The sequence below is a fragment of the Gavialis gangeticus genome, unplaced genomic scaffold (genome assembly GCF_001723915.1).
Source record: "Gavialis gangeticus isolate Ggan-Ray unplaced genomic scaffold, GavGan_comp1, whole genome shotgun sequence".
Taxonomy (NCBI): Eukaryota; Metazoa; Chordata; order Crocodylia; family Gavialidae; genus Gavialis; species Gavialis gangeticus.
This window is the reverse complement of record NW_017729018.1, coordinates 8,998,456-9,008,999: the sequence shown is the minus strand read 5'-3', so window position 1 is coordinate 9,008,999 and position 10,544 is coordinate 8,998,456. Positions and strand designations below refer to the sequence as shown.

The following is a 10,544-nucleotide window of genomic DNA, read 5'->3' as shown; positions in this document are numbered from 1 at the left end:
CCCCCCCCCCCACAGACCTACAGCATCTGGCCTGTGGGGCTCCCCACAGCTCAACAAAATTTGGTGGCAGGGGAGCAGTGGTGATTAATACTGTTCTCCCTCCCCACTGCCAAATCACCACAACTTGCACGTCTGGATCCAGTGCACAAGACTTGGCACCACCTATCTAGCCCATGGGGCAAAAAGACTGGGCACCAGTTAGCTAAAGGAAAGCTCTCTGTCTGGCACTGTACAATGAGGCTCTATAGAGACAGTGTCAAAAAAACCATCTCTATTGCAGAAGCTGTCACAGGGGAACTTGAAGTTTGAGCGCTACAGGTGAGTTGGAGTGGCACTTCAAGCTGTTTGTGCCAAAATGATTGGTGAAACATTCTACAAAGATAACAATATTTAAAGCCCCACTGAGATGAAGGGAGCGGTTACACTTTCCATCCCTACTGTTCTAGCTGATAAGGGGTGGTTTGGTTTATCAACGGCCAATACATGGGATCAGGTAATAACCAGGGTCTACTTTTCATGTGGAGGAGTTTTAAAACTCACATGGTGTGTGCACAGCACTTTACAAAAGCCAGTTAGGTAAAGCTCCTGCTTGAGGAGCTTACAACCATTACAAGATATTCTGAAGTCACAGGCTTCAGGCATCTCTCAGCAAGCATCGTTCCTACAGCAACTGAAATTTACTGATATGGCCAACATTCAGGCTTTAGATTTAATTTGGTCTTTTAAAATTTTTTCACATATCTTCATAGAAATGTTTAGAAGAAGAAGTGTATTTTAACTGCCAATAAAAGTGAGTGACAGCTGACCAAGCAGCCAAAAGCAATTCACTTAAGTGCAGGGTGAGCTTATACACAACCACAGCCTCACTTGATCCTGATTCTCCAGTAAAAGTTCAGGACTCTCTCTTCCTCTAAGTATCAGAGTCCAACTATAATCCTTATAACTAGGCAAAGGCATTGAGCAGAGCAGTAAAGAGGGCCATCTTTGTACCCACAAGACAGGGGAAAGTGGGTGTGCTGATTTATGAAGTTACAGGAGTGCAGGCAGCAGTGCTGAGCCTAAGGACAGAAGAACAAGGCACAGAGTTGGTGCTGCTAAGGGGACTCCTGAATTTGGGACAAAAGAGTAGAAATAGATTAGGGAAGGCGACAGCAATGCAGAGAGACAAAGGATTGTTCTGCACCACAACAGCAAGCATGAAAAAACTAGATAGGAGGGGTGGGGAGCAGGGTGGGCAGTTAAACATCCTGTTCCCATTCTGTTTTGCTCCCTCCCCTGTAAGCAGAGGTCTGAAGTTGGCAGTTGGCAGAAGTCCCAGTTCTCACCTTTGTTGGGCTGGATGTCCACAATCATGCAGTCATCATCTTCCTCCTCTTCCTCGGTGTCTGCCTGGAATCCATCCATTTCCACAACTTCAGCCTTTAAACAAGTCAAGCAGCTCCATCAGAGGCAGTACCAACCAAGTGGCCAGTGACTTTAACGAGCACATGACTGAACTCTTCAGTAGAATAACAGTACAGAGAGCAGTTACAGCCTGTCCGTGCAAAGCATTTCTTATACAGTGTTCAGGCTATCCCACAAGTGCAAAAAAGGCAGGGGTGTTTCCACTGAGTGGAGGTGGAATTTTGCTTCAGACAAAGACCGGGCCCTTTGACAAAAGTCAATGTCTATAAAGGAACGTGCAGCAGGAAACCTGCCAAGTTATTGTTCCTAAAGACTGTTCGTGAAACGAAGCGTGGGCTATATTAATGACTTTTGCAAGGGAGAAATGGAATGTTCTCCCTTGGCTGAGATCTGAGCCCAAGCTTTGCCTGAAAGAGATTTTTGTTTTTATTTCAATAGGGCTTTTTTTGCTGTTAAGGCTTTGAACAAACATAGCTAGCTTCCAGCTTTAAAAAGGGGAGGGACCACTCAGGAGCACTACAGGTGTTGCAACGGTTACATTCATCTGCTCCTGCAGCAAAACAGAGGAGCTAAATTGCTGAAAAACTTTAAATAGTGAAGGAAAGAGGGGTTTGCTATACTTATGCCACAAAAGCATAGGATGTTAACTGTCACATTGTAACAGCTTATATCCCTGTCTTTTGCTACTGATGCAATTATTACATCTTTTTATACCAAGAGGGACTGTCACTTTGAAAGTCACTATTTTCCTGCTAGTTTCTCCCCTTTCAGAGGCAATATATGGAATATTTTTTAAAAAATGATTTAGGTCTAAACGATTTTCCCTGGATTGAAGAACAGTGATGAGCTCAGTGCTGACTGCTGCTTTCATCTAAGGAGAGCATCAGAAAGGTATTAAAGGAACTGAGGGCTGTCACACCTACCCACAGTAAATGACTTCTGTTAGAAGGTCATCAGAAAAAAAAATTAACGTAGATTCTTGGGTAGGCTCTTCCCACAATCAGATTAGCAATGTCTGGTTAGGATAGGGTTTAGTTTGTTTTAAATTCTACTGTCCTTCTTTAAAATTTAAATGCATTCCTCTCCAATCCGTGAATCAATGCTTATGGAAACAAACAGTATGATTTGGTCTTCAAGCTGAGCAAGAGCTGCCCACTTTTTTCAGGAGGCGCAACAGCAGCTGGAAGAGAATGCCAGATGTTATGCTGTCAGACCCATCATTAAAGAGCAGGCCCGGCTGCTTTCACCCAACAATATATTTTTGATCCTTCCACAAGCACCAGGTCTGTGGAGGGGAGGAACAGTGAGAGGCTATCAGCAAAAGGGAACAAGTTTGCTTGCACAAATGCTTTAAAGCAGCAGTGCTCAATCTTGAGCCTGCAGGGATCCCCAGAGGTCTGGAAATCTGGTGACTGAGCCGGTGTGCACAATCTGACCCCATGCGTAGGATCCAGCCTCTCTGGTCCAGCTCCACACAATTCATCCAGCCCATGGGGCCAGAACACTGAGCGCCATAGCGTTAAAGATGTCTTTCTGAAAGCTTTCAGCACCTTGTTCTCAACTGCACTGCACCTCCATGGTGAAGTCTGACTTCAAGCAGTCGCCCTTCAAAGCCCCCAGGGCTTCCAAGTGGCTGTGTACTAATGACACTGGATTACCAGGCCCCTGGTTTCAGCATTCCTCATGCAGAAGAGTTGCATATTATAATTGACTCCCTGAGCAAAAGCAAAGCAAAACGTTTAGGCCCTGCCCCTACACAGCATACAGACCAATAAAACTGCCAGGCAGAACTCTATGGGGAGGAAGAGCTTCAGAGCAAGCTGCCATGCCCAGCAGCTGTTGCTAAAAACAACTTCAAATGGAGAAAAAGGAAAAGCCAAAAGGAAGGTGGAAAGAAGCAGGCAGGTAAGGCGACTCTGTCACCACTTCTCTGAGACTGGCAGCAGAGATGCAAGTAAGGTACGCAGTCTGCTGAACAAGGGTTTTCAGTTCACACCCAGTTCCAGTGTTCAGGTTAAGGCAAGTAACTCAAAACTGAGCACAAAGACACTGGTATTCTCTTCACCATCCCAGATTCACATTTTGGCAGGTGGGAACATCCTGGAAGTACAATGCAGTTAAAAGCCCCTATTGTAGCTTTCACAAACACTTGATTGCTTCCAGCTTATGAATAGACAGCACCTGAAATGGATTTAAACTTTTCACTGACACTAAGAACAACACACCAACTAAAGTTCTTATTAGAACTTGCAATTAACACTGAGAAGCAGGGAGAGAGCAGCACAAGGAAACCCAAGTAGTCTAATGCTGTTCAGTCTCTTGTTTCATTATGCATTTGAAGCCTGTAACTCTTACTAGGACAGCTACCCTGTTGTTTGTTTTATTATGCAGTTTATAAAAAAGCTAGGAATGTGCATCATGCATGCTGCAATAGACACAAGCTCAAAACCTGGGAGTCAAGTCAGAGTCAAGGACAGATATTTAGAAGCGACACGTGCATACAGAACGAACGCTACAACATGGCAAGGGCAGGTCAAGGGCAGGTCAGGAAATGCTCCTGGATTAGATATGATCATAACTTAAATGGACAGGCCAAGCAACTCATAGTAGGGTGGAGCTTTTTCATGCATCAGCTGCTCCACAGTAACTGCCTGCATGCACTCTCCCAACATTCAGCAGCCTACCCCACTGTACACAGGGGCTAAGACTGTGCAGAGATGCAGCTTCCAAAGGGCAGCTGATGTAGGATAAAGCCCTGCCCACTTTTACTCCTCTAGTAAGTTGCTCTTATGCTCCACATCCAAGAGAAAGAGAAAGTCATTGACATTTTCAGACTGTCTATACAAATGCAAAAACACTTTGGAGAAGCAGCCCACTTCTTTGGATGCATACACCATTACCTCCCCGCAACCAATCTTTTTATATTATTATTACATATTGTATTAAGCTGTTGTACAAGTGCTAGTTCATTCATGCCAGCATTCCTTTATGCCCAGCACTCCTTTGTGCAAATCTGACACACTGAAGCCTATCACGAGTCAAGATCAGTATTTTAAGTTGTGGTTCGTTCTCTTTCCCTTCTTGATACATAAAAGGTACCTGTACAAACTTACCTGTTCTGCATCCCTAGGTCTTTTCATAAACTTGGTGATGGACATGCTTCCTGTGGATTTCCTCTTTGTTGAAACGGGGGTGGTTTGCATCACTGCCATTCCTTGTGTGCTGGAACCATCCTCCTTGGCTGCAGATGGGACTTGCGTGGTGTAGTTCCACCGACAAGGGACAGGGAGATGTTCCTGATCAAAGCTCTTCAGCACCTCTGAGTAGACATACCAACACATCCTGTACTCGGGTCTCTTTTCATACACAGAGTTCTCGGAAATAATTCGTTTTAGCCTGGCTTTGGAAGGGATGGCACTGTCCTCATTGACAGGAGTTTGTGGGCGAGAGCTGTTAGGGCTGGCAGGAGTAGTGTCACTGCCATCTGTGGGCACTTCATTGAACAGACCTTGGCGACAGCATTCCTGGAATTCCTGGATGATCACTTTACTCCCATTTACATTTCCATGGAGCAGTGGAAGCAGCTGTCTCAGAACTACAGACAAGAGATAATTGCAAGCATGTTACTGCCTGTGGGCCAAAGCTCAGGGTAAACAAGGTGCATCAGCATGTGTCAAACAGTGGTCTTTAACACAGAGGCCATTTGGGAAGAGAACCTAGGAGTTCCTCCCCATCCTTTTGTGACTAACAAGTTCTGCTAGTCAGCATTAAGATATCTACAGTCAAACTTCATCCCCACTCCACTGAGCAGCATATTGCAATTAAGAATGTAAGAGTTAGAAAGCCAAAAAACATCAAGTCCCAGGTTCTTTCCCCCATCCATTGCTCTGATTTCCTAAACTTTTCTTTGTGGCAAAAGAACTTTATTTAAATAAGCTATAGATTTCCATACCACGTAGCTAGAATTGTCTGTCGACCATGTGCACAAGCGTCTATGTCTATATATGGGGGCAGGCAAGGGGGGAGAATGACTGCTTTCATATCACAAGTGTTTTCAGGATTACATTGTAGAATTTCAGACCTGATGTAACTACTCATCCTAAATTTAAAACAACAATTTAGGATCTGTAGATGAGGCACTCTCTCAGAGTAGGCCTACAAGTCCACTGCTGAAGTGGAGAACACAGCTCTTCCCAGTCTTACTTTGCTGGTCTTTCGTCCTTTTTTTGCTAGTTTTCTGTGTCTGCAGATCTTCGTCTGCAACAGGTAGTTCCAGGATGCAAGTTGTGAACTGCTGAAGCACCTTTAGGTCTGCATTTGTACTGCAGCCATTCTGTTCATTTTCCCAGAGGCAACCAATCTTCACAGGCTGAAGGACCCGGAGCCTCTTCCCCTTGGCCAGCAATTCATCCCACTCCTTTGCTTTCAGCTTTTGACGGACCTTCTGATTCTCTGGATCACACTCCTGAAAGTCAAGTTAAACCACATACATGCTGATACATTAATTCTAGGAAAACTGAATAAGCTCTATACTAGAGGTACTACAACCCTGGCCTACATCGCTGTATTATTCAGCCCACGGAGCTCCCTGTGCGTCCAAAAATTTAATGGCTGGAAAGCAGTAGCAGCATTAGTTGCCACTTTCCCGCTGCCAAACTTCCAGCAATGTGCAGAGCCCTGCAGACCAGATAATGTGGCCCTGCATGTGGGATTGGGCCAGCAGACCAACACCGCACCGCTCATCTGGCCTGTGTAGCCATAAGGCTGGGTGCCACTGCTTTATACCACTCTATAAAAACTTCATAACTACTCTGTGTGATAAATGGACAACAATGCACTAAATATCTAGCTCCAAGAGATCTTTAAATAATCACAGTACTAGAACAAAGAAGGTCAGTGTTCCCAAGATACCTCATTGTAGACCATATTCCAGTATGTTCCACCCCAACCCTCCTAAAACCCCACAACTACAGCATTTAAATGGTTATTTATCAGCTGCCTGTCTCAGCCTTCCCCTCCCAGTTAGAAGAGTCAGATTAGGGTTTTCAAGCCAAGGTGATAGCATATTTTATCTGAAAAGAACTACCCATACAAGCTCACCTTTCCACGTCTGGTTATTTCTAACATGTCCCAAAAGTTTCCTGGGCATGCAGTTAAAATAGCACCATTACATTTCACTACTGTATTCAGATGCATTTCAAACCACTCCACTATTTACTATTCTGTGCAAATTTTTATTGGAAGCAAAAGAAATAAAAAAACCCTTACAGTTCTTGTAGCTAACCCCCTTCCCCATTTAACCCTCATCTACACCATTCACCACTAAGCAAGACATTTCTTCAATTTTAATATAGGCAGTACACACTGAAGTCTGATCAACTTGTTCCTATAAAGTGTGATGCGTGGAAAAGAGACTCTACATTACACCTGTCATCTGCTGCATTTTCTCTGACCTGAACAAAAAAATGCTGTATTATGTACTTATTTGGTAGTACAGCAAGACTACTATGCTAACTGATGGTCTTACTAGCATACTCAAACTATATATTTCATTTCTGCTGTTTGTTGACTAGGTAAGCAGAAAGATCCCATACAGAGCACACTATATTTTCTTCAAGTAACAAAGCATGAAATTCACCCCACAAGTCAGAACTCTAGAGGTGGCATCGCCACAACTGCACAAGTTTTCTGTAAGGAGTGCTATAACATAGTATAGTCAAGGAAGTTGGATTAAACGTCTTTGGGAACCACTTACTTCTGTCACTCCTTCATCCTCAGATAAGTACCCATGGGGTACAAAAAACCCATCATCATCATCTTCATCTTCTCCCTCTTCCTCATCATCCTGGAGAGGAAACTGACTTTATTAGAAGTTGCACATAAAAGGATCAAAGAAACCTTTTAGAGCAGCAAAAACCCTGACCCAAATTAATCAAAAGGAGTATCATTTGCCTGATCCGAGACTACCAAAGCCTCAGTCTCTGCAGTTACGGAGATTAAAAAAAACAAAAACAAACAAAAAACAAACAAACAAAAACCCCCGAAGAAGACTGGCTAGCATGGGAATTCTTACTTCTTCACTGTGTGAGAGAGATTCTCCTGGTTCCTCCTCTTCCCATTCTTCATCACTATCTACCTCATAATCCAGTAGTTTCTGTAACGAGAAATGCCCATGTCACCCCTCAATAGTCAGGGAGAAAGGTAAATGTTCATGAAGTATTTTTGAAAACATGAGTAGAAGAAGATGACTTATCTAAAATGCACAAGGAGGTACAGATACTTGAACAGAGTCTACCCTGAGAACTGAAAAGGGAATCTATGCCATACTGCTTGTGAAATGCTTACAGTGTCCTTTGACCAGGGGTTTCTAGGATGGATAACAGTGGTCTTCTTGTTCCATGTGCCCCAGTATGCAGGTCGGTGATTCTCACAGAACTGTAGTAGTTTCATCCTGCCAAATTTCTTCCTTTCAGGAACAGTGTCCATTTGGCAGCTCTCTACCACCACCACCACCACATCACTGTTGAAATAAATACTGCCTTCAGTGGTCATATCATAATCCACAACAGCTCAGAGAAGCACAAGACCTTTAACTCAGCAATTTTAAACCATTCTAAGAAGTCTGGATTAATTGGACAACACCAGCTGCTTACAAGGACAAAGCTGTCTGGTGCAGTTATTCAGTAAAAAGGATGGCCCAGTCTGGGTGAGATAATTAAAAACAAAGGATAAACTAACAGCAGTTTTTTTTGTCCAATCCACATTATTTATATGGGCCATACTCCAGACAAGCTCTCTTCCTACACTGGACATTACTGAAGCGTTAGAGTTCCTGCGGAGAAGGATCTGGGAGGATTCCTTGTGGAATCAAGGAAATTTAGATGACAATATATTGCTTCCTGGGGTGATTAAATCTCACACAAAGCTAACTAACATTAAAAAAAAAATCTGCACTTTTCTGTAATCCACAATAGTGTTACAAACCATTCTCCAACATTGGTTTCAGAGCCGATATGACTATGAAACGCAGACTAACCTGTTAAATGTGTCAGCACTGCTGTTATTGATAAAGGTAGCGTTACTTTTAAGTGGCTTGCGACACTTCAGTTCTTTGAAGAAACAGACATCACTATTCGGTGTTTTCAGAAGCTGATCCAATTGATCTAAAACCTCTTGCTCAAGGATAACACGACTGAGGGGGGCAAGAGCCATGTTCTCCTTAATTTCAAAAGGAGCAAATTTCCCACAGGAGCCAGCAAGGGTCTGAAATGAAAGCGAGTTCAGGAACATTCAAATGTGAATATATGAAATGCCTAACAAGCCACAAACCCACCCTATTCAGGATACAGAGCAAATGCTAAATCTAGTATGCAATCATTTCACTAGATGCCCAAAATATGAATTCACAAACAGGAAATACAACAGATGTTTTCAAGAGAATTCAAGTCTTGTAATCACTGTGTAAGTGGCTAGTAGTTAAGAGAACTGGATTTCAAACATAACGAGCCTATGCAGTCACCACTATAAATAGATGCCAGTTCTGTTCCTCCTACACTTTGGTTTAGAAGATTACCCATGAAATAGAGAAACATAACACATATCTAGCAGTATATCTCACCTTAGGAGCTTGTGGCGTCTTTGGTTTCTGAAAGAATCTGGTAATTTCTGCTTTCTGTGCATTAATGCGCTGGAATTAGAGTTAAAATACAAAGTACTGAATATAAAGTCCTCCTATTTCACTGAGCTAAAGTGAAACTCATCTTAATATCCAAAATAAAGTAAGGTATGAAGGTCTGGTCATTTACCCAGTCCCTGCAGTACAGTGAAAACATAATCAAAATGTCATTTATTTCTATTAAGAATGTAGCATGAATGAGGACACCAACATAACAATTAGCAAAACCAATGAGGTTACTACTATTAACCTTGCCTTGTGCTGGAATCACGTCTCCTGTGACATTTATGGATGACTGAGGATAACAGGCTTAGAAAGGGCATCATGTGGGCATCAGAGTAATGAAGAACACTAGCCGACTGCTGTAGCACAACTTAGGAAGGAAGAGCAAGACTCCAAAATAAAGCTAGAGAAATTTACCTTTTCTTCCTCTTTCAACCGTTTCTCCTCTTCTTTCTTCCTTTTTTCTTCAAGTTTTGCCCTTTAAGATAAAGGTTCATTTTAAGGAATCGCCACAAATCAACAAAGCAAAGTCAATTTTCAGTGCTTTAGTAGAGTCAATGAGCCCAAGTCATGCACTATTGTAGGTACTGTACAAACAAAACAAAGACAACCCATTCATTTAAACCAAGACTAATTAATTTATGCAATAAAAAGGTGCATCATGCCTTCTACAGTGGATATTTATTTGCTGAGCCATGTCTATGCTAATAGCAAGATAGATTTCAACTGTCTCCACCATAAGGAAGAAGCATTTTTGACTGGAACAAACAGTTTAAGTAGCTAGAGGGCCAACATCCAGAGAAATTCACAATCAATTTAAAATGCCTACAGCCTTGCCATGAAAAGAAAATTCATGGATGGTAAAAAGAAGTTTCATGTTATTTCAAACTAAGATATCACTTTATAGCGCATTTATGAAAAGAAAAAGCTCTCAGGACTAGAGAATGGTACACACAGTTTAACAGTTTTTCACTGTACTGATCTAGAAACCAATATGGGTAACTCCCTAGCACAGACACAGGGCATGGACACATGCATATTTGTTTCATCCAGTTGATGTGGTTTTGCTACATTTGTACTGAAGTGTTCACCTTTTGAAACCGCTCCAAACACGTGTGTGTGCGCGCGTGTGTGTGTAGCTCAATTCCATCATTTATAAAAGCAAAGCCACGTACTCTAAAGCTTCCTGCCTCTCCTTGCGTTTTTCTTCCTTCACTCTTAACTTCTCAGCTTTTTCCTTTTCTTCTTTTTCCTTCTTCTCTCGCCTTTCTTTCTCTTTCAGCTCTTTCTCTTCCTCCTTCTTTTTCTTTGCCTCCTCTTTGGCCCGTTCTTTTGCAGCTTTTGCCTCTTCTTTCAGCCTCCCTTTTTCCTCCCTTTCTGCTTGCAACTTTTGCAGTTTGTCTGCACGTTCTTGATCCTAGTTACCAAACACAGTTCAGTAAGCGTTGTTTTAACTGATATT

General features: G+C 42.5%; 1 protein-coding gene across 1 annotated transcript in view; it reads right to left on the bottom strand.

Moving 5' to 3' along the window:
- CHAF1A (chromatin assembly factor 1 subunit A) overlaps positions 1–10,544 on the bottom strand; it is a 23,841-nt gene that overhangs the window by 1,278 nt on the left and 12,019 nt on the right. Inside the window, exons 5-14 of the mRNA XM_019513407.1 lie at positions 10,258–10,499; positions 9,500–9,560; positions 9,023–9,091; positions 8,441–8,667; positions 7,750–7,924; positions 7,478–7,558; positions 7,160–7,249; positions 5,608–5,869; positions 4,518–4,999; positions 1,326–1,419 (exon numbers count right to left, since the gene is read on the bottom strand). Coding sequence (XP_019368952.1) covers positions 1,326–1,419; positions 4,518–4,999; positions 5,608–5,869; positions 7,160–7,249; positions 7,478–7,558; positions 7,750–7,924; positions 8,441–8,667; positions 9,023–9,091; positions 9,500–9,560; positions 10,258–10,499 — 1,783 coding nt within the window. The remainder of the gene's footprint in view (positions 1–1,325; positions 1,420–4,517; positions 5,000–5,607; positions 5,870–7,159; positions 7,250–7,477; positions 7,559–7,749; positions 7,925–8,440; positions 8,668–9,022; positions 9,092–9,499; positions 9,561–10,257; positions 10,500–10,544) is intronic.